The sequence below is a fragment of the Phytophthora sojae genome (assembly GCF_000149755.1).
Source record: "Phytophthora sojae unplaced genomic scaffold PHYSOscaffold_2, whole genome shotgun sequence".
Classification (NCBI taxonomy): domain Eukaryota; phylum Oomycota; class Peronosporomycetes; order Peronosporales; family Peronosporaceae; genus Phytophthora; species Phytophthora sojae.
Window position 1 is genome coordinate 5,412,467 of NW_009258116.1, and position 19,875 is coordinate 5,432,341.

Genomic DNA, 19,875 nt, shown 5'->3' on the forward strand with positions numbered 1-19,875 from the left:
CGACCGAGCGGCGGAGAGCCAGCCGCCAGCCAGCCAGCCAAGAAGCGAGCGACGGACGAGCGAGCGAGGGCATGGCGCGTTAGGAGAGTAGGCACGGATCGTGCAGTTGGGTGTCGTGGCGTGTTATTTGGCGTAAACGGTCTTGCAGCGAGCGCCTGGATATTCATATAAAGGCTTGAGCTTTTTTTCGCGAGCTTTGCTGCGGCTTGAAGTTGTTGTGGTGGCTGCAGCACGGCTGGGAACGCATGAAGTGCTGAACAATTGAATAGTTGAGCTGACATGGGCTTGCAGTCATGCGAGGACATTATCCTGCAGCGATTCCCAGCTCTACATGCACAGTACACTGTAGATTGCCCATGTCTTTTGACTGAAAGCGAATCCTGGGCGAGGTGGTGCAGAGATACCAAGCTCTAGATTGTCCAAGTCATGTGACTGGAAGCGAATGACTGTCGATAGGTGGCAGCGTTTCTTTCGTGTTGGCGAGCAGGTGCTATCAGCATCGGGATGACGGCACGGTATCTCCGCCAGAGCAAGCATGCGATACCTGCGCTAGCGTTAAATGTATGTTGGCCCAATTGTTCAGGATTGACGCAGGAAACCGTCTCGGGTCAGTGTTGACCCCGAGCGTTTCTTGCGCGCGACTTGCTGATCGAGGGTGTGCTGAAAAATATCGCTAAAATGTCCAACCATAGCATTGCTGCTGGAACTCGCACTGCAAGCCCAACCTGCCGGCTTCCCGGTGCTTTTGCAGCGGATCTCTTTCAAGAATCTTGAGCCAAGATTACACCGTGCAGCACAGTGAAAACTTCAGCTCTAACCATAAGTCAGCCGCAGCAAAGCTCACGAAAAAAAAGCTCAAGCCTTTATATGAATATCCAGGCGCTCGCTGCAAGACCGTTTACGCCAAATAACACGCCACGACACCCAACTGCACGATCCGTGCCTACTCTCCTAACGCGCCATGCCCTCGCTCGCTCGTCCGTCGCTCGCTTCTTGGCTGGCTGGCTGGCGGCTGGCTCTCCGCCGCTCGGTCGGCTTGCTCCGACAACTTGCAGGCGCGCTGCTCTCCTGCCGCTTTGCTCCTGCTCCGCGGGCCTGCAGGCCGGCCTCGTCACCACGCGCCGCCCGACGCGCGCAGGTGCGGCTCCGTCAGGAAGTCGCTCAGCAGCCTCGACACCACCTCGAACCGCCCGCACGGACTGCAGCCGGAGCGGTACGAAACGTCCTTGGCAGCGCGCAGCAGCAAGTTCACGAACGTCTCTAGACGCGCCTCGCGACTGCGCACCACGTAGTCGTGCAGACCCACGGCGACGGCCACGCGCCCGCGGCTCGGGAACCGCGACGGGAACACGCCCGAGCTCACCAGTTCCCGCACGCGCGTGCAGTACGGACACCACTGCGGGTGCGACTTGTCCTTGGGCGCCGCCACCGCCGCCCCGATGCGCTCGCGCAGCGCGCGGAACGTCGAGTAGCGGTGCTCCACCTGGTAGTCGGCGCGCAGCTCGTCCTCCTCGCGCAACCCCCGCCGCACGCGCTCGCTCCTGCTATGCTTCTGAGTGTGTTTGCTCTTGCTCCTGCCGGTCGCGGCCGACGCCACGGGCAGACCTCTGGGTGCCGCCTGCAGGAACACGTCCAGCACGTAGGCCGTCACGTGGCCCTCGCGGTCGTACGCCGTGCACATCTGCACGTGGTGGACGCTGTTGAGCGCCACGGCCACCTTGGCGCGGGAGAGCTGCGAGAGGCGCGCGCCCAGCAGCTCCACCGTGTCCAGGCTCGAGCGCTCGCTCGCCGTGTCCGTGCACACGTCCATCTCGTCCAAGTCGCTGGCGGCCACCATCGCGCGGCTGAGGTTGGGAATTTCGCTTGCGCTGTCGACGGCGCTTTCGGTTGTGAGCCAGTGCTGTGTGTAGCTCGGCGTACTGTGTTGGCTTGTCGGTGATCTTGAAGAGGTACGCAACGTGGCCGTGTTTACTGTAGGGAGTAGGGTGGGAGTATGAAGGAAGACTGGTTGTCACATCGAGCGCGGCAGTTTTTTCACGGGTGAGATACCGGTGTGGGGACGGTAAATGGAAGGCGACTGAGGAGAAGGGGGATGCCTCGCGCCGCGGTTTGACATGCGCGTCGAAGTGGCGGCTCGCAGTGGCTTCCAGCCGCCGGTCGCTGGAATGGCGCTGCTGCAAGCAGGCTGTCGTGCGGCAAGACAGCAGGCGGCGCCGAATTGCGGGCGGGTTTCGAGCCGAGCCGAGCCGAGACGAGCGCAGTCCGGGGCCAAGTCTTCTGCCGCTTGTGTCGGATATGGGTTCAGCAGTGTGTAATCATGGCGCGGCAGAGCCGGGCCCATCTCACAAAGAGGGTGTAACCCAGTGTAACCCCTCGTTCCGACCCATGTAAAACGGAGCCATTGGCCGAAAAGGGGTTCACGCCACCACGATACTCCATCAGCCAACAGTGTCGTCGCTAGGCCAGCAGCATCGACCCACTACACCACTGTAGTGGGTGACGTCTACCATGCCACGATAGAGGGCCGGCACCTGTTATCATACATGTACAGTGTAGCGGTGTTATGCCGGCGCGCTTCGCCCGGGGGTGCAAATCGCGCTGGCACCCGTACCACCGACACCGGCGCGTCGCACAAGTGCATTGAGGCCACCGACGCTGATCGACTTGAGCCTCAAGCGAGAAGAACTTCCACCACCACAACAGTATCGGCAAAGCCTCCGGCCCCCCAATGTTCTAAAACAGTCGACTGCGGTTGCCTCGACGGCGCTTACGACGGCGGAGCTGCTCAAACTGGAGCACCTGTATTTGCAAATGGGCGTCTTCTAACGACTGAAGCGGGGCTGAAGCGGGCACGCGATCCCCATCGAAAAGATGCGATTGCACTCGGCACCGCAAAAGCGAAGCTCGACCATGACGGACCTTGGCGCACCGCAGCATATACAGCAGGATACTTTGTATTAATCGCTGCCTGCTACAGTCAGGGGCTCATATCAAGGCTGATACCTGTAATAAATATCGATACTGTATGGCCGGATACTTGTATCAGTATCACCTGATATTGGTGGTGGTGCTGTATCGAGATCCAATGATACTTCGGCATATAAATATCGATATCCTGCGGCCTAGTGTAGATTTCACCAACCAGGTTATTTCCATGTGCGCTACCGCACATAGTTACTTGCATATAGCCACTTCTCCCAACAAGCCCACGGCAAGTACAAGTCTACTACTACCATCTCGGTTCGGTTGCGTGCGCGCTCTCTAGAGAATGGCCGACGAGGATACGTCGCCCAGTGATCGTGACCGTAGAGATAAAGAAGGCGAAGTTGGAGTCGAGTTGGTATTCCACTATCTGTGCGTCACTCAAACCAGAACATGTTTGTTCTTGTCTGGGAGTTCATCCATGTACTTGCTACTCCGATTCCTGACACAAAGAAGAAAAGCAGCTCGTTCACCCACATCTGTCTCGTGTGCGCAGCACACAAAAAAGCACGGACCCGACCTCTTCTGGACGGAGATCATGCTTAATGCGGCAACAGACGACTGCTAACCCCAGGAAGCACATGCTCAGAGCTCCCAAGGATCATCCCTTTTCGGTTGAAAATAAGCTTGAGAATCTGTCTCGCCAAACCACTATCTACCGTGTGCCAAGAGCGATGTTTCAGTCTTAGTGGCTATGTGGAGAACGAGTTGGGAACCCAGCTTGATGACGACCGGGCGGAGACGATGTGCTTGATGAAGGCTAATTGGTCCGAGTACAAGGAAGTGCTGCAAAAGAATAAGAGACGGCGACATTAGCCAAATTACTGCAGGTACAATTTTTATCAATATATGTATCATTATATTGATATGATATTGATATTAGTATCAGTATCGCCGATATCAGCTTCGTCAGAAGGACGAGATACCCGATACCAGCTAAACTCGAGCTGGTATGAACCCCTGTGCACAGTACGTGATTACCTGCAACTTGCAGCCATGTTGCTTATCGGTGAAGAGCATGCCCGCGACCGAGAGCGTGGGGTGATCGCCAGCGTGCGCGTATAATGAGGCGGATGGGACGTATGCGTCGAGCGCACGCCCATCATGATTAAACAACTAGCTCAGCCAGCTTGGTGCTGATAAGCAAAATAAATGTTAAAGTGAGCGTGATCATACTGAATGTTTGGCTGCCTCGGCACCAAGAGAAAATATACAGACGCGTGGACGGCTCCGGAGAGCGCACTACCCTCCTGGTCACGGGTCTCGTCAAGCGGTCGGAGGGGGAACAAGCTTTGATGACGTGTGTTCGCGGTGATACAGTTTTGGTAGGTTGTCTTTCTTAACGCTTGTGTGTTGCCTGGCTACCCAGCGGCGTGTCTTACTGGCATCACCTCCTGGGAAATCCACATTACCTTGCATGTGTATGATACTAGACGCGACACACTTCTACAAGTATGACCCTTAGCGAGTTATAAAATACACTTCGGTAGCGAAATCTGGGATTGCGGCTCAACAAAACTATTATCCAGCTCGAAGTTCGGCGGGGCTAACCCCAACACCGCAATGTAATGACGATGTTGCACCGCTGAAATTGTCTGCGACGCGCCAACGTGAACGTGTTCAGTGTGGTGCAGATAAACACACATCATTGTCACCTTATGAACCCACGCAGATCCACGCCAGCAAAGGTACAATAGAATTAAATTTTAATCTGCACATGCCAGCCGATCGTCATCAATTATGCCCCTCGACTTCAACACTCCCCTCCTTACTCGTGGGAGCTGGGCCCAGGCTAACTAAAGCACACCGGTATTAGCAAAACTGCCATCAGAAGCTCAAACGACAAACAACCAACAGTGATGAGGCCTACCAACGACTACCCCGATATCAACATCCCCACCATTACGTCGGACTCCGACACAGAGCGCACAAGCGAGAGCTCCAGCCTCGGCCAGGACGGGCAGCTCTCGCAGCTCTCTCGGGCGAAGATGGCTGTTGCACTGAACAGCATTCACCACGTGCGAATGTTTAAGACCTACGGCCAAGAAGAGCGCGTGACGGTGTACGCGCTGGACGTGTTCGTGCAGAGTACACTGACGGGTGTTGTTAGCAAGAGCAAGAAACTCATCAAGGGCGAATCGGACAGCGGTCGTATTGCGTACCAAGTGGCTTATCGTTACTCGTCGTTTCGAACGCTACGCCAGCGCATCGGCGAGGTGGTGAAGGAGCCCAAAGACAAATCACACTCGAAGTGGTGCCCGTACTGCTCGCGAGTGCGAGGTATCACCAAGTCAAGCGTGTTCCCACCGCGTTTTCCGAGTGGCGGGGCTGTGGGAATCGTCACTGGTTTTCGTGATCTTGTGGCACACAGTCGCGAGAAGCGCTTGGAGATGTTCGTGAACCTCTTGCTGCGTGCTGCTAAGGACATATCGTATCGCTCTGGATGCACTCCTTGTGGACGATTCGAGGCCGTCTCCAGGCTGCTGAACGACTTCCTGACGCAAACGGCTCCCAGCACAGTGCCCAAGTTAGCATACACCTTTGCATGCATTCCCATAAGTGCCTTTGCAGTTAGTTAACCAAGATCACTTGTGCTTGAGTGAACCTCTGTCCTTCGTGCATGTTGATTGGTTCATGCACTTCAACATACATATGTAAGTATCGGCTCAAAGGCATTTTTGTATCGATGATGTTCACGCGTTGGCAGCGATGCAAACACCAGCATTAATAGTGGAGACTTGCTTCATTGCGGCGAGACGAATTTTTCTCGCGTTGTGCATATGGCTCGACTCGCACTGCTGTCAGCGGCTTCCTCCAACCACAAGCGCGTCTTGCCATCTGATGGCCCTGGGGCTCACGGCTCAGCCCCGACGCAGTTCCTGCTTGTCTCGGGGCGGAGAGTAGAGCAGCCGTCGTGGTTCGTGCAGGTGTTTTGACATTTCTCTACAATGGTGGCTCCCTGGGCGTCCTAACCTTTATGCTAGAAATGCAGCGCCTGCAACTCGGTGTGCTTTCACCGTCCTATCCAGCGAGACATCCCACTGACAGCCGATAGTGTAGAACTCACTGGTCGTGGATGCACTGCAGGACAGAAGGGGTCAGCTGGACACTTGCTCTCTCGGTGTGCTGCTGCGATACACGACCATCCGCGCACAATTAAACTTTCCTGGTACCGCTCGCACTCGGCTAGAAATGCCGCTCGCTAGCATTGCCCGGTTCTTCAGCTCATTTCGTCGCAACCGCCGCGACCGACACCGTCGTGACAATGGAACACAGCGGCGACTCCGGCGACGTCGATCCTCAAGACGCGTGCAGGCAGCACCGGTGGCCGACGGGGTTGTCCGGGTCCCCTCTACGGAGACATCTCCTGTTGAGTTCGAAATGCGCAGCAACCGATCAATGTCGTCGTCGTTCCACTTCACAAGCAGCGGAGCACGCACAGATCGCCTCGGGCGTGACCCCGCCGAGATGTCAATGAGCTCAGCCCGATCTTTTCGCGCGGTGGATCCCGTGGAACTCGCCAAGGCCGAGCAGAAGAAGCTCCGCAAGGCATTGGAGCGCGCGGTGCGGCAAGAGCGGAAGGAAGCGCAAAAATGAAGAAGCTCGTCAACAATGTCGATATTTCCGCGACGAATCGAGGTGGCAGCGGCAGGATAGCCGTCTTGTCCCCTGGTACTGTGAGCGATTGCAGTGCCACGTCGGATGAGGACATTTTGGCCGAAATCTGGGCCATGCGGTCGCCACGTTTGGACGGCGCGAGCGGTGACGATCTGCCTGAGGTGGACGATGAGTTATCCGAGACAGCGCCCATGGAGTTCCTGTTTTTCTCGGGCTGCCCGGACGACAAGAACCTGCGCGTGTTGGATGTCGGATACCGACGCCTACGATCGAACCCGCGGGCGACCCGGTACCCGGTCACACCGTCCTACGCGACATCCGTCCCCATCAAGCCCACGCTCGTTTCCAACATGCCGCCGCTGTTTGCACCGCGCTTCGGCTAGAGACGCTTGTAGGAGAACGCCAACTCTCTTGTTGTATAAAGGTTCCCACCGCTGGCAGTGGACTAGAGATAATATAAGGTGCCCTCGCTCAAAGGGCAAAGTAAACATTGCGTTTTGGCGCTCGTTTGCGGTATGTACACATTTCAAACATGGCTATAAAAGCAAAGTGTAGGCTACGCCTCGATGCGACTGCAAATTAGGTGCATTGGTATTGCCTCACTCTCTACTGTTTCACCGCTGTGGACGATCGAAAAGGCTCGCGCTTGCTAGATCGATTGAGCGGTGTGAGGCAACGCAGTCCGGAGCGAGGCAGCGTGCAGTTGGCACTTCGTGGCCGGATCGCACGCGGCGCGCTGCAATATTTGGCACTCCGCCGATGGTCAGTGCCGCCTCAAGCCGTGACTCGGTGCCGAGACGTCTTCTACGCGAGCGGCCATCGTCTCCTCGCTGGCACCAGGCGTTCTGAGCGCCGAGCGTCCTTGTCCGTCCCCGACTTTTCTGCCCCAGGCTCACGTTCCGACCTGCTGCAGCAGCGCGATACATGTACTAAAAGCTGCACGGCTCTATCTCGAGCCTGCAGGTTGTACTGTAGAGTCCAAGTCCCCAGCTTCGAGGCAGCTTGCATCGCACTGCACCACGACGTTGAAGCCAATTTGGTCCGAAAGCTCAGCAATTAGGGGTCGTCATATGACACTTGTTGCGGAACAACCAGCGCGACATCGCGAACCAGCCGAAGAAGCCGATCTGGGCGAGTGAAAGCAGGTGGGGGACGGATACACCAGCCCACCCGAAATGCAGGTGGCCGATAGAGCGCGGTGGTTGCCACTGGCTGCTTTTTAGCTGGCAAGTTGCCAGCCAAAAAGCAGCAAGCTCGCCACCAGTGGCGAAGGTCTGCAAGCCCTGCAAACCATTTCGAGCGAGAAATCAGCCCTCTAGACGTACTCGAAAGACAGCACCACTCGTCCACGCTTCCCAGGTATCAAGGCATGCTATCTTTTAACGTGCACGACGGAAGTGATCCCTTTGCGACCCGTCTCTGCAAAAAGTTGCACTTGTGAACCGTTCTGCCTCGAATAAGTACACGCCCATCTCCCCTCTACGCAGACAACCGTCGCTTAATATACTTAAACGGGAGTCCGCGCGACATGCGACGCCCAGAGCAGGTCCATTTGCGCACAAAAAACCGCACCCTCAACCAAACTGAAAGACGACGCGACGCGAACCCATGTGAGAACGCATCTTCCCTGAAAGCTCCCGCTCGGACGCCCATTCCCGAAGTGAAGCCCCAGCAGCTCGAAGCCGCCATGCCCCCAACAGAAGCCCTCTCGTCGGCGCCGGCAGTGCCGGCACGCGCGCCTCCCCCGCCGGTGCCCATGTCGGCGCCGGAGCCGGCCCCCGAGGCCGAGCCGGCGCTCGCTTCCGCCCCCGCCGCCGCTGCGCCGCCCAACAAGCGCAAGCACCGCGGACTCATGCGCGCCATCGGAGGGCTCTTCAAGCGCAAGAGCATCGACGCGGACGACCCCATGGCGCCCAGCGACAGCGAGGCCTCGCAGCGACCGTCTACCTCGCGCTGGTCCCGCTGGTCGCAGTCGCACCGCCAGTCGCTGCCTGAGGCGCCGATGGAGGTGACGGCCGTGGCCGTACCGGAAGCCGCCCCCATCCAGGAGAACGAGCCGCCGGCGCCCTCCTCCGTCATGTCGGCGGCTTCGGCATCGGCATCGGCATCGGCATCGGCATCGGCATCGGCATCGGCATCGGCATCGGCATCGGCATCGGCATCGGCATCGGCATCGGCATCGGCATCGGCATCGGCATCGGCATCGGCATCGGCATCGGCATCGGCATCGGCATCGGCATCGGCGTCGGCTCGGTCGGTGTCGGTAGCCTCCGCCTCGCGCGCGTCCTCCTCGCACCACGCGGAGGGGGAGCCGCCGGCCAAGAAGGCCAAGAAGGTCTGGGAGATGTCCCGGAGAGACAAGAAGCCCAAGCAGCCGGTCAAGCAGTCGCCCACTGACCCGTCGGCGCTGCTGCTGGCCGGCGTCGATTCGGACGACGAAATGCCGGCCGAGCCGGCGCGCGTGTCGTTCCTGTTCTTCGGGGGCAGCGACGTGGACAGCACCTTCCAGCCGGAGCTCCGGCCCTCGGAGCTCGACGACCTGCACGAGAACGAGATCCGCCCGTCGCTGCAGGTCAAGATGCCGCTCTTCTTCTCCCCGCCGCTCGTGGAGAACATGCGGCGCAGCAGCATCCTGCCCGACCCGAAGGAGTACGAGTTTTAAAGCACTGGGGAGTTATATGAAGAGGGGAGGGAGGGTGGAGGAGGTGAGTGAGGTCCGGGCGGACGGCGTCGGATGATTTAAATATTTTTGGTGAGTACATAGCAGTAGAGTAGCGTTAGCGTATCGAGGATAGAGGCCGAGGGAGGGAAACTAGGAGATAAATTCAAGACACCACAGACACCAAACGGATGCGTGAGCTCGTTGACGGGGGGAGGAAATTGACGAATGCAGCGGCGAGCACGAAAGCAAGGAGCGGAGGTGGTTAGAGACAGTTATCCAGCGTACTCTCTGCTGTGTTCTGTAGAGTCTGCAGGGCGAAGGCCTTTACGACTTGCCTTCGCCCTCGCCAGCCCGACTGCCATTTAGCCGAGCACTTCCTTCGCGTCCGCTCATGCTCTCTTCTGGGGACGACGCGGCGACGCTATTGCCACAGTCTTACTCGACGCGCTCTGTGACAGCGGCGAAATTCGTGACGACTGCGGCTCTCGCCCCCGGGGCCCGGCACCCCTACCCGTACCTATCGATACCAAGCGTGACGAAATGGAAGCCGCAGCATATCAACAGCGCAACGAGCTCAACAATGTCGTCGCTGAGGTTTGGTTTTGCTGCTTATGCTGAGTCAGATGGTATACAGATGGGCTTTGGAATCGCGTGGATGTCCTCGGCGGCTCGGTTATCCACTGGACGACAGTTGCAGACACCACAGGCAAGGTGAGATTCAAGCGAAGCACGAGGCTACAACAGCAACGTGAACCCGCATCCATCGCCCATCCAGTACCTGCACAAAGATACATGTAGAACTATTGTAGGCTCGTTGCTATTGATGCAGCCCTTGCATGTAGGACCCACAAGCGGTACACTGTACATGTACATGTACGCCCCAGACCCACAGTTTCCGCGTGTCCGCGTGTCCGCTCGCGGGCATGCTGCGTTGCTTCACCTCGAGTGCCCGCTGTGCGGGACGTGGTGCAGCATTACCTTCACTTCCATTCCGTGTCGTTAGACAGATAGTCAGCGCAAAAGACTGTGCACGTATTCGTTTATCAGAATTTAGAACATCTGACCGCTATGCGTACACAAGTAGTCAGTCCGCAAGTGTCCGTTCCGAAGGGGCCTTTTATTTGCCGGTCCGACAGGTGCAAGTGCACTAGGGGGGAATGTGTCGCTCTGGAGCGACGCGCGCTCTCTTGCTCTCGTCTTCGTCTTCGTCCTCTATCGGATGGCGACACGCCGAGGGTCCGTCCTGCAAACCAAACCAACCGAGGCTCCAGTCAGAAAAGACGCAGCGAAGTGACGGACGGACCTTTCGATCGACTCTTGCTCGGGTCCCCCCTCCACCGCTGTCATCGCTGTGTTGTCATTGATCATCAGAGCTCCCGCAACGCAGGACACGCAGCAAAACGGATCACTTTCGCGCCTTGGAGCGAAACTACAGGAACAGGAACAGGAGCGGCATTGTAGCTGACGTAAGGAGATCTGATGGGGCTGTCCGAGTTCTTCCGCGACCTGTGGGATCTCGTGCGCAGTCCGTTCGAGGACTGCACGAGCTGCTGCGATGTCCTGGACCCCGATTACTACCGCAAGACGTCGCCCGGAGTGCGCAGGACGCCGCAAATGTTCAACCGCTGGGACCACGACGTCAAGTTCGACGTCGGTAGCAACCCGCCGTCGCGACTGCCGCCGTCGTTCTCTTTTTCGCCAGTGATTTCCAGCAGTCACGCCGGTAGAACGCAACGCTCCTTCACGTCGCCAGCTTCACTTTCAGGTTCAAGCCCAAGCTCCGGCTCCGGCTCGGCGTCACGTTCCCAGTCACCGTCGAGTTATTCGTACGAGGAGGAGGACGAGAGGCAGGTGCAGTTCTTGTTCTACGGAGGAAGCGATCCGCCCACGCCCACAGGAGGAGGGGCCTACCCGAGCGGGTACCGGAGCGATATGATCTCCAAGTACATACAGCCGACAGAACCGATCAGCCCGGCATCGATCGCGTCGCCGCGCATCAGCCACGAGATGCCGTGCTTCTTCTCGCCTCGAACGACCCCAACGTCTCCGATGTCGGCGCCGATCTACTCGCCCCACCTCTTCAAAATCACCGAGCAGCGAACGCGCAACGCCGAGTACTACAGGCGCTACACGTCCAGGTAAAACGAGGTCGCTCGCTGTGTGTGTGCGTACGTGCGTGCATCTCGTCGTCAACCCAACCTATCTATCTGGGCACGCGCGCGTTCGGAACGGGTAACGTAGAACAAGTTGCCCCACCCGTGCGTCAAGAGTGCCCTCCCTATGAGGTGTTCCAATAAAGCTGTAAACCTTTGAGTCTCTTCATTCCAGTGGTCTCGACGAACGATACAATAAGGCGCAGTCGAGCATAGCATAGCATTGCTCAACGTGCCGCCTTCTACACTTCCAATTGCTGCAAGAAAAGCAGGCGGCGTCCGTATCCAAGCGTTTGGTGCCCGTCAACGAACGTCTTAGCCAGCCGGAGGCGACAATTCGCTAATGTGAAGCCCAAACTCCATCGGTTCAGCCGACGACTCCACCGACAACCACGTCGTTCGTGGAGACTTGCCGGTCGTGCCTTTGGCATCGACAGACGGGTGGCCGCCGCCGCCAGCCACCGACACCGCCGTCATCCCCACGCGCGCGCGCTGGATTCTCCCTTTAACTTTCATTCGTGTCGTTCCTGTCGGCCATGTGTCTGTGGCTCGAAGCTTGGGCACTTCGACAGGTGGACGCGCACTGTCCAAACATGAGTCCCATTGCCGTCTGCCAGACGCGCGCAATTGGAGACAAGTTGCGCGGAACGGCGCGAGTGCTCGGTCCTCTACGGCTTCGGTCCAGCTGCACCCAAGTCTTGAAGCGAGCACCGACCAGGTGACCCACGCAGCTTCTCTTGGCTCATCGACAGCTTCCGGACCAGCAGCACACATGGCTGCCATCAGCCTGGTTATCTTACCCATGGATTCTCGCTTGCCAGCATTGCACTGCACTGTGCACTGCTCTGCAGCAAGCCACCCCCCATCGATCCTTCATTCATTCCCCAATTCGACTCGAACTCCACCGACTCGAATCACGCTCCGCTGTAGCGTAGAAGAACACCACCAAACAAAGACTAAGTGATACCATGCGAGGATTCATGCGCGCCATCGGCCTGGGCGGCCTCTTCCGTCGCTCCGCCGCGTCCTCCACCGCCAAGCGCCCGGCCTCGAGCCTCAGCACCGCCGGCAGCTTCCGCGTCATCTCGCTCGAGCAGTTCGAGAAGATGACGACGGTGGAGAACGCCGTCGCCTTCGAGGCACGTCGCAGCCGCCGCATCAGCTCCACGAACGAGCGCCCGCAGTTCCTCTTCTTCTGCGGCACCGACTCGTCCGGATCCCCGTCGGCCGAGCTGACGGCCGCCAACGGCACCACGCTCGCCTCTCGCATCGCCAGCATGAACGCCCCCGCCCCCGCACAGCCGGCCATCGACCACCACATGCCCGTGTTCTTCATGCCGCCGCTGTCCCCCGTGGCCCCAGAGCTCGGGGCCGGCTACTCCGGCTGCTAAGTCGACTCCAGAGTCGACAGCCTTCACTTGGTGTCACCCAACGTCTCCGTCTTGCCTACTCTCCAGCACCAGAACACACCACAAGAAGGAGACAGTGGTGACTATTGCAGACAAGTGAAGATGCAGCCACCCACTGGACGAGAACTTCTACTTGTCACCACGAAACGATGCAGAGCTCCACTCCATCTTCGTCTACCGACACATCATCTGGTTGGTCGCAGCGCTGGCGATCGAAGCCACAGCCTCTACGCGACCGAGCAGGTGATCCAAGAACCACCATTCCTGAACCTGACAGCGTGGTCGTGGCTTGCATTCCTCAATTGGGGATGCGAGGCGCGGCCACACCCATGGATCCATCCCACACTATCTCATTCCGATGGACTCCGAACGAAGGAGTCGACACGATTATTTTCAACCATCCTGAAAGCCTCAGCGAACGCAGCTCCGGCAGATTATTCCAAAGGACCCCCAACGCTGATTTCTTGCAACCAGCTTCATGTCGTTCGGGGAGTTTAAGTTTGCAGACGTGCAACTTTCTCCCCCTGGCCCGGCGACCGAAGCGAACAGCAGCGGAATCTCAAACCAACTCTTACACCAGCATTTTTCATTGGAAGGAAATGCGACTGCACCGCGTGATGCTGCCAAAGGCAGTGTGCGACTTGTATTGCAACGAGGTCTTTCTGCGTAGCTAACAGATTAATCCTAGAGTGGCAATGTAAAGTCAACTTCACCACCTAAAAATACTGCGTTGCTCGAGTCTGATCCTGGTCGAATTCTAAGACGTTGTTAGCAGAGCTCAAAGCTGGCATTTGTCTTGAGTGAGTCGAACGCGATGGTGTCAGGTGCAAAGGCCCATGTAATTGGCGACCCTCGACGCAGACGGTTGACCCAGCTCTTGAGCTGCGAAGGCGAGAAAGTATCCTCGTACGTATTTCCAGAGAGATAACCTTGCTTGTTGTTGCACGAGTTCTCACGGCACCAATGATAGGCGTTCAGGGCTTTCGAGTCGGACTGTCCGTGGTGCCAAAAGTCTCCCGGCCTTGCCGAGCATTCACTCCACCAAAAGCGCCACGTTCACCGACTTGGACCTCGGCGTAGCATTAGTGCCTCCTTCTGAGCAAGGATCACTGCTCTCGCCCCTGAAAATTACCCGGCGATCTGGCGTAGACAGCGCAGATAAAGCGTTTGTATATCCTGAGCAGCCACCCTCCTCGGTCGAAGCGCTACACACCCCGAACACCGCAATGTCAAGCAAGATACTTCCAGCGGGGGCAAGCAGTACTCGCCCTTCGACACGAGATGTCCTCACGTATACTTCGATTGGCTTCGTTATTGCAGAACTTCGAGTTATGGGGCACTGACCACTCACTTATGACACTTCTGTTGAAATGTGCGAACCGAAAGTGATGCTGCTCTTCTCCACCAGCGACGAGAAGCTGCACGTGAACAATATGCCCGACGTCTGGAGGTCACTCGACGACGCGCAAGTGTTGCCGCCGCCTCGCAAAGTTTCTTCGACCGGCTAGCTTCGTTGCCTATACGTGAAGCTATCCAGGTGCGAAATTAATGTGGTTTGCTGCCATTTAAGAGTGCTGACGTCTGCATTGTACTGGTAGTTGTTTGAGGATCAACGCGAAGCTCTTCTGGAGTTTTGTCTTCAGCAATTTCGCGGTCAGGTTGACGATGACGAGTTGAAAACAATCCACGTACGTATATGTACTGACCGTGACGGAACTTCACAATTGACGCGATATAAACTTTGTATGATTCATGCGGGTAGACGGACTTGCAGAAAATGATGGCGAAGGCGCATAAGGACCTGCAAATTAGACTCAGCAAGCAACAGGCAGAAAACGTAAGACCAGGGACTCTAGGTTGCCTGCAAGCAAATAACTTCACTCCTTGTATCGTAGCTACAAGCAGCGCAAAAGAAGCAGGCGCTGCAAAGTTTGAAAAAATCGCACCAAGATCAAATTGAGCGGCATCTCTTCACTGCCAAAGAGCAACGCAAGCAAGAACTGGCTGCTCGCGAGCTTATCGTGAAGGAGCAGGAGCGTTTTGACAGGAGCTACGAAGCCCGTGAAGTGGAGATAAAGCGACACACAGAAACTCACAGCGAGGTTTGTAAATTTGGCTGTAACCTCATTGTCGCCAAGCGCTTGACAGTATCAATACTTCTCTGTGAACTATCAGAAACTTGCCGAGCAAATCAAGAACAACGCTGTCTCCCGGAGCTCGTTCAAGGTAGCAGTCCAAGGATCCAGCCCGGTTCGTTAGCAGCTTTTGATATCTTGTCCAGTTTCCTTCATTACTGAAGTGCTGTGTTCTATCGCAGTTGTATCGAACTCCATGGTGGTCTGACGAGTCCAATCAAAGACTTGTGGGGTTCCAACGTCCCATGACAGTCCAAGCGCCAATGCAGTCGCCAGTAATTCACAGCAAGCAGAGGTGCCAATGGTACGACTAGCATCAATGTTCAGAGACTGAGAGATCAAAACGACGACCGCGGAATGCCCTGTCAAGAAGCACTTGTACAATACACAAAGCCAAAACACGTCAATAATATCGAGCCGTCTATCGCATAATCACCGTGTTACCACCATCAACATTACTGTTCTTGCTTCTGCTTGCATGAACTGATGCTAAGGGCAGCAGGATAGTTGCCAGACTACTGGAAAAGCTCCGGGGTCTGCTCCTCCACGTACAGCAAAGTCGAGTTCACCTTCTTCTCCCAGCCGTCCAGACGAGTCACGAGCTCCTGCAGCTGCGAGTTGTCGAGCACGCGCGGCTGCACCCACGTGACCCGTACGATGCCGTCGACCTGATCAATAGAGCCCTTGATAAGCTTGCACGACAGCGCGCGCATCACCAGCCACTCCACCTGCTCCAGCGGCAGTCGCGTAGCCTCGGCGATCTCGTGGAACGGGATGTTACGCTCGTGTGACGGGCGCTGGAACACCAAAACCATCAACGCCAGCAGCGCCACCTTCTCCTTCACGTACTCCTGCTTGCTCACGAGCGCCGGCTGTGCGTTGAACTCCTTGCTGTTCTGTCCCACAATCTCGTTGAAGCGGTCGATATCACCCTTGTTGAACGCGTGCAGGAGGTCCGAGAGCCACTGTTTGTCCGTGCCTTCCAGCGCGCGCAGGATCGGGGTCGCCAGCTATTAAAAAAAAATAATGCCACCGTCAGCTAATCAGATAAACCAATTATGCTCCAAAGCAGCTCAGACTTACCACTTCACCAAAGTTGAAGACACCGTCGCCCGTCAGTGCAGCGATGCTGATGTTCACAGCCAAATCGAAGCGCTCGTTGGGGCGCATCTCGTCGTACTGCGTGTAGGCCAGGAACATGAGCGCGTTCTTGTAGAACTTGTCGGCGGGCCCCAGAGCTCCGTAGTAGTCGCAGGCCACGCGGTAGTAGGACGCGTGCACCACGGGCTCCGCGCCCACGAGGCTCTCGATCAGCTGCTTGTCGTCGTCCACCGTGGCCTTCACCTCAGCCAGGAACTCGGCTCCGCGACGGAACTTGAGCTGCGCGATCTGCATCTTGCACAGCAGCACGGCCTCGTGGGCCGTCTTGGTGCTGAGCTGGCCCAGCAGCTGCTCCATGAACTCCTGCGCCTTGGCCGGATCTGAAGCCACGATGAGGTCAGTACATGGCTACATTGCTAGGTAAAAATAATAAAAAGAATAAATAAAAAAATAACCTGCGAACTGCGTGCTGATCTCCGTGCAGATGACGACGAGGCGGATCTGGTTGAGCTTGTCCTGGAAGCTGCGGATGAACTCCTGGTACAGCTTGGGCAGGTTCAGCGGGTACTTGTGGCACGCGGGGTCGCGCACGAAGGCCTCGAGCTCGCCGGTGAGTTCATGGTACAGCCTGCGAGAAATAATAATAAAAAAGTTAATCGATCTATAAAAACAGGATGGAAAATCTTTGGCATCTCTCAATGGGCGGATGGCAGCGCGAGGAGGCGGAGGATACAGAGAGGGAGAGAGCGAAGACTGACTAGGACGTACTTGCGCACGTGCAGGTCCTTGAGCCTCTGGTAGCGCTGCGCGATGTCCGGGTACGCGGCCTGCTCCGTGGCGATGAAGTCCGTCATCGTGTCCGTCGTTCTGCTCCTCGGCGCTGTTGGGGAATTGGATCCTTGCGATGAAGAGGGAGGCTCGGAAACCTGTGGAAATGGATACGATATCCTTAAGGATAGGATATACGAACACGAGGATTTATATATGCTGTTTGATAGGTCATAACTTCAAGGAGGGCTTGTTGGAGGGCCTAGCTCATGGGGACGAAGGTAGCGCGCCTTGTGTCTAGCCTCGTGCGGCGGCTACAATATCAGAGCTTGCTAACAGCGACTATGACTAGACCAAGTGGTTGGGGCCAGTGCTGGTTGTGGCAACGGGTTTTCCGGCTGGACGACATCTTTTTGGCTGTGGGTGGTACTGTACATTGGTGCACTGCTTTTATTGTAGGATAAGGAAGCTTTCTCCCAACTTGGCATTCCTTGCGCTTCTCTGTCATTGCATCTATCCAATCAGGACAAGTTCTTCAATGAATTTAGCCAATCACGATCGATTCGTGTGTATCCCAACATTTTCCCAATTATTTTGGGAATTTACAGTCTTGCTAGAATAATATCCAATACAAAAGTTTAGTGTAATTGTTGCATTACTCATATTTGACCGCAAATTCCCAATACAAATCATGATTGTATCGTTGGTGGCTGTGACTCGTCTGCTTTCTCTCCTCTCCCATTTGAAAAGATGCAGCGAGCGCCGAGAGGGCTTGACATCCCGCAAGGGACAGCAGGGCAGGAGGCAGCGGCGATGAAGTGCTTCAGCGAATTCTTAGCTCTTGCTAACATGAATGAGGAGTCAATTGCTAGTAGTGCGAAGTCGCTGTCTATTCCTGATGCTCTACCAAGTCAAAACTTTTACTCTTTGCTAACCGCCTTCTCCATTTTCTTGCAAACTAAGCCAAGTGCTCGAGGAGGCCGTCTTGCTAAGGCTACTGCTGTGGGCTATATGTCCCAAGTTGTGAACCTGCTCCGAGAGCGGTACCCTCTGTACTTGTCAGACAGCAAGCGAATTGCGAAAATACGCGACAAAATGGGTTCAACTATTGAGGAGCGAAATTTGCTAGCTGGCGTGCAGACTGGTGAAGCTCCAGGCTGCACGCTCGGCGACTTGCGTGTTCTGGTGCAGGAAACTGCGATTAAGGGGGTTGGCTCAGGTTATAAGAGCTTACATGACGCTGCTGTACTAACGTTAATGTGGCACACGTTTGGTCGAGCGATCGATACCTGTTTTGCTAGGAAGAGCCAGCTATCTATGGCGGCATCGGGGGAGCTCTTTCTGCATCTAGCTCGAATCAAGACTTCGGTGGTTCAAGGCATCTCAATTTACAAGGCCGCGACTCACTGGGAGCAGTGTATGCTGCACGGCCTCGGAATGCTGTTCGTCGGAGCGTCGGAGCCTTCCAGCTATGTGTTCCCGCTAGTGCCGCACGCGGCGGCATCGGATTTGCCAGGGGAGAAGACCTACAGCCAAGACGAAGCTATACTCTACTGGGAGAACCTTGAAGAGAAATCTGAACCAAGGAACGAGCCACCAACAAAGCGCGTGAGAGGAAGGCCCAACGTGTCCAAGTATATTAACGACGTCATCACCATGGTCTGCGAGCGCCAAGCCCAGGCCTCTGCCCCGCTGCCCCCGACGCTCACCGCAGGGCTGAGCAGCCACTCCTTGCGCCGCGGCTCCGCAGCGTATGCAAACGCCTCACCGCAGCTTGCGATCCAGTGGATCTCGACCCGGGGAGCTTGGCTGCTAGACTCGCTCACGAAGGCGTTCGCGTACGTGGGTACCACGACACGCGAGGACCAGAGTGTCGGCAAAGTCCTCGCTGGATACCGAGACCCGCACCTGCCATGCGTCACGCCCACGATTGCCACCTTGAGCGAGCTTCTTCCTGCGCTCGAGTACGCCCAGCTGCTAACCCTGCGCGGCCAGCTCTTCAAGAACGTCAGCGGCTTCACGGACACCACGCTCAACGTTGACGCCTTAGTCCTGGATGCGGCGCTTGCGTCCCTGCTCATCCATCTTGACGACGTCGCGACGGCAGTCCAGCAGGAGCAGGCTGCCACAGGCTTCACATCGCATTACCTGTAACGCTTCCACGAAGCTCTGGACGCAACCAACGTAGCGCTGGGAGCTCGGCTCTCGCTGGACACGTGCATTGGTTGGGGTCAGCAGCTTCGCACGGCTTGGCAAACGGAGAACTTCGGACAGCTGGGTGAACGCAGCAATGGAAACACCACCATACTTGCCGCAGCCGTCACCCAGATGCTATCGTCCATCGCAGCAATGCAGCGCACACTTCAGAAGCTCGTCGCGGCCCACGAGAGCAAGGCCACCAGCGCTGACGGTCCTGCTCCTTGTCGCTGTGCTGGCCAGGCCCCGCAGGCGAGCACTGACACCGTCGTTGAAGCGCACTCTCTTGCTGGCTGCTTCTACAACTGGTACACACAGGAGCTGTGGCACACGGCAACCCAAAGAAACAACAGTTTGTTCGCGCTGACCTCAAGGCAGGCGTCAACGTCATGATCATAGCAGCAGGGCGAGAGGTAGACGTACCAACGGCGCCACTGGACCGGGACGGCGTCGCGTATCGGCTGTGGAAGCAGCGTGTCTGGACGCTAGCGGAAGACTTGGACAAGAAGGTCAACGCTGCGCTTGGGAGTATCGACGGTAAAGGCCGATCCAAAACCGCGGGGTCGCTACGGAAGCGCTGGAGAAAGCTGCGCGCTGACCACCGCTCTGCGTACGACGCGCTCTGCTCAGCATTTATCACCCGCAAAGCGAACGGTGGCATCGTCGACCGCTGCACACCAGCTAGTCACCAATGGAAGCAAAAAGACTTGGAGTCGTAGGATCACGCAGCTTGTATTAACTCTTAATACATTCCTATTCATACAACATGGATAATCGAATTCAAGGCGCAAATGCACACGTCATCGCCATCCCACAACTTAAGCACAGCGCATGGATTCCCGTCAGTCCCG

The 19,875-nt window shown here is 56.7% G+C and overlaps 10 protein-coding genes across 10 annotated transcripts; 8 read left to right on the plus strand and 2 right to left on the minus strand.

Annotated features, from left to right (window-relative positions):
- Positions 1-1,111: 1,111 nt before the first annotated feature.
- On the minus strand, positions 1,112-1,837 carry PHYSODRAFT_325607 (hypothetical protein; the record flags this gene model as incomplete). The annotated part of the gene is made up of 1 exon (XM_009521486.1): positions 1,112-1,837. One exon carries the CDS (start codon positions 1,835-1,837, stop codon positions 1,112-1,114), a length of 726 nt encoding a protein of 241 aa, XP_009519781.1.
- A 3,004-nt stretch (positions 1,838-4,841) lies between these two features.
- On the plus strand, positions 4,842-5,561 carry PHYSODRAFT_486521 (hypothetical protein; the record flags this gene model as incomplete). Its single annotated transcript, XM_009521487.1, has 1 exon — positions 4,842-5,561. One exon carries the CDS (start codon positions 4,842-4,844, stop codon positions 5,559-5,561), a length of 720 nt encoding a protein of 239 aa, XP_009519782.1.
- Positions 5,562-6,575: 1,014 nt separating this feature from the next.
- Positions 6,576-6,983, plus strand: PHYSODRAFT_296552 (hypothetical protein; the record flags this gene model as incomplete). The annotated part of the gene is made up of 1 exon (XM_009521488.1): positions 6,576-6,983. The coding sequence occupies one exon, from the start codon at positions 6,576-6,578 to the stop codon at positions 6,981-6,983; it is 408 nt and encodes a 135-aa protein (XP_009519783.1).
- Positions 6,984-8,452: 1,469 nt separating this feature from the next.
- On the plus strand, positions 8,453-9,262 carry PHYSODRAFT_478253 (hypothetical protein; the record flags this gene model as incomplete). Its single annotated transcript, XM_009521489.1, has 2 exons — positions 8,453-8,674; positions 8,975-9,262. The coding sequence occupies 2 exons, from the start codon at positions 8,453-8,455 to the stop codon at positions 9,260-9,262; spliced, it is 510 nt and encodes a 169-aa protein (XP_009519784.1).
- A 1,382-nt stretch (positions 9,263-10,644) lies between these two features.
- PHYSODRAFT_554653 (hypothetical protein) lies at positions 10,645-11,404 on the plus strand (the record flags this gene model as incomplete). Its single annotated transcript, XM_009521490.1, has 1 exon — positions 10,645-11,404. The coding sequence occupies exon 1, from the start codon at positions 10,742-10,744 to the stop codon at positions 11,402-11,404; it is 663 nt and encodes a 220-aa protein (XP_009519785.1). The 5' UTR covers positions 10,645-10,741.
- A 991-nt stretch (positions 11,405-12,395) lies between these two features.
- PHYSODRAFT_296556 (hypothetical protein) lies at positions 12,396-12,806 on the plus strand (the record flags this gene model as incomplete). Its single annotated transcript, XM_009521491.1, has 1 exon — positions 12,396-12,806. One exon carries the CDS (start codon positions 12,396-12,398, stop codon positions 12,804-12,806), a length of 411 nt encoding a protein of 136 aa, XP_009519786.1.
- Positions 12,807-14,212: 1,406 nt separating this feature from the next.
- On the plus strand, positions 14,213-15,083 carry PHYSODRAFT_325613 (hypothetical protein; the record flags this gene model as incomplete). The annotated part of the gene is made up of 5 exons (XM_009521492.1): positions 14,213-14,314; positions 14,423-14,512; positions 14,587-14,661; positions 14,720-14,926; positions 15,000-15,083. 5 exons carry the CDS (start codon positions 14,213-14,215, stop codon positions 15,081-15,083), a joined length of 558 nt encoding a protein of 185 aa, XP_009519787.1.
- A 299-nt stretch (positions 15,084-15,382) lies between these two features.
- Positions 15,383-16,941, minus strand: PHYSODRAFT_554654 (hypothetical protein). Its single transcript, XM_009521493.1, has 4 exons — positions 16,829-16,941; positions 16,516-16,688; positions 16,043-16,440; positions 15,383-15,969 (listed from the first exon to the last, which is right to left on the minus strand). The coding sequence occupies exons 1-4, from the start codon at positions 16,912-16,914 to the stop codon at positions 15,475-15,477; spliced, it is 1,152 nt and encodes a 383-aa protein (XP_009519788.1). The 5' UTR covers positions 16,915-16,941; the 3' UTR covers positions 15,383-15,474.
- Positions 16,942-17,677: 736 nt separating this feature from the next.
- On the plus strand, positions 17,678-18,982 carry PHYSODRAFT_481930 (hypothetical protein; the record flags this gene model as incomplete). Its single annotated transcript, XM_009521494.1, has 3 exons — positions 17,678-17,962; positions 18,056-18,436; positions 18,509-18,982. The coding sequence occupies 3 exons, from the start codon at positions 17,678-17,680 to the stop codon at positions 18,980-18,982; spliced, it is 1,140 nt and encodes a 379-aa protein (XP_009519789.1).
- A 195-nt stretch (positions 18,983-19,177) lies between these two features.
- PHYSODRAFT_325616 (hypothetical protein) lies at positions 19,178-19,743 on the plus strand (the record flags this gene model as incomplete). Its single annotated transcript, XM_009521495.1, has 2 exons — positions 19,178-19,238; positions 19,343-19,743. The coding sequence occupies 2 exons, from the start codon at positions 19,178-19,180 to the stop codon at positions 19,741-19,743; spliced, it is 462 nt and encodes a 153-aa protein (XP_009519790.1).
- Between the last annotated feature and the right edge of the window lie 132 nt (positions 19,744-19,875).

What these genes read in the sequence shown, in the direction of transcription:
- PHYSODRAFT_554654 (XM_009521493.1), bottom strand. Translation starts at nt 16,914, where the DNA reads ATGACGGACTTCATCGCCACGGAGCAGGCCGCGTACCCGGACATCGCG. An exon ending in AAGGACCTGCACGTGCGCAA is followed by an intron (nt 16,689 to 16,828) that starts GTACGTCCTAGT and finishes TATTTCTCGCAG; the next exon opens with GCTGTACCATGAACTCACCG. An exon ending in GATCAGCACGCAGTTCGCAG is followed by an intron (nt 16,441 to 16,515) that starts GTTATTTTTTTA and finishes TCGTGGCTTCAG; the next exon opens with ATCCGGCCAAGGCGCAGGAG.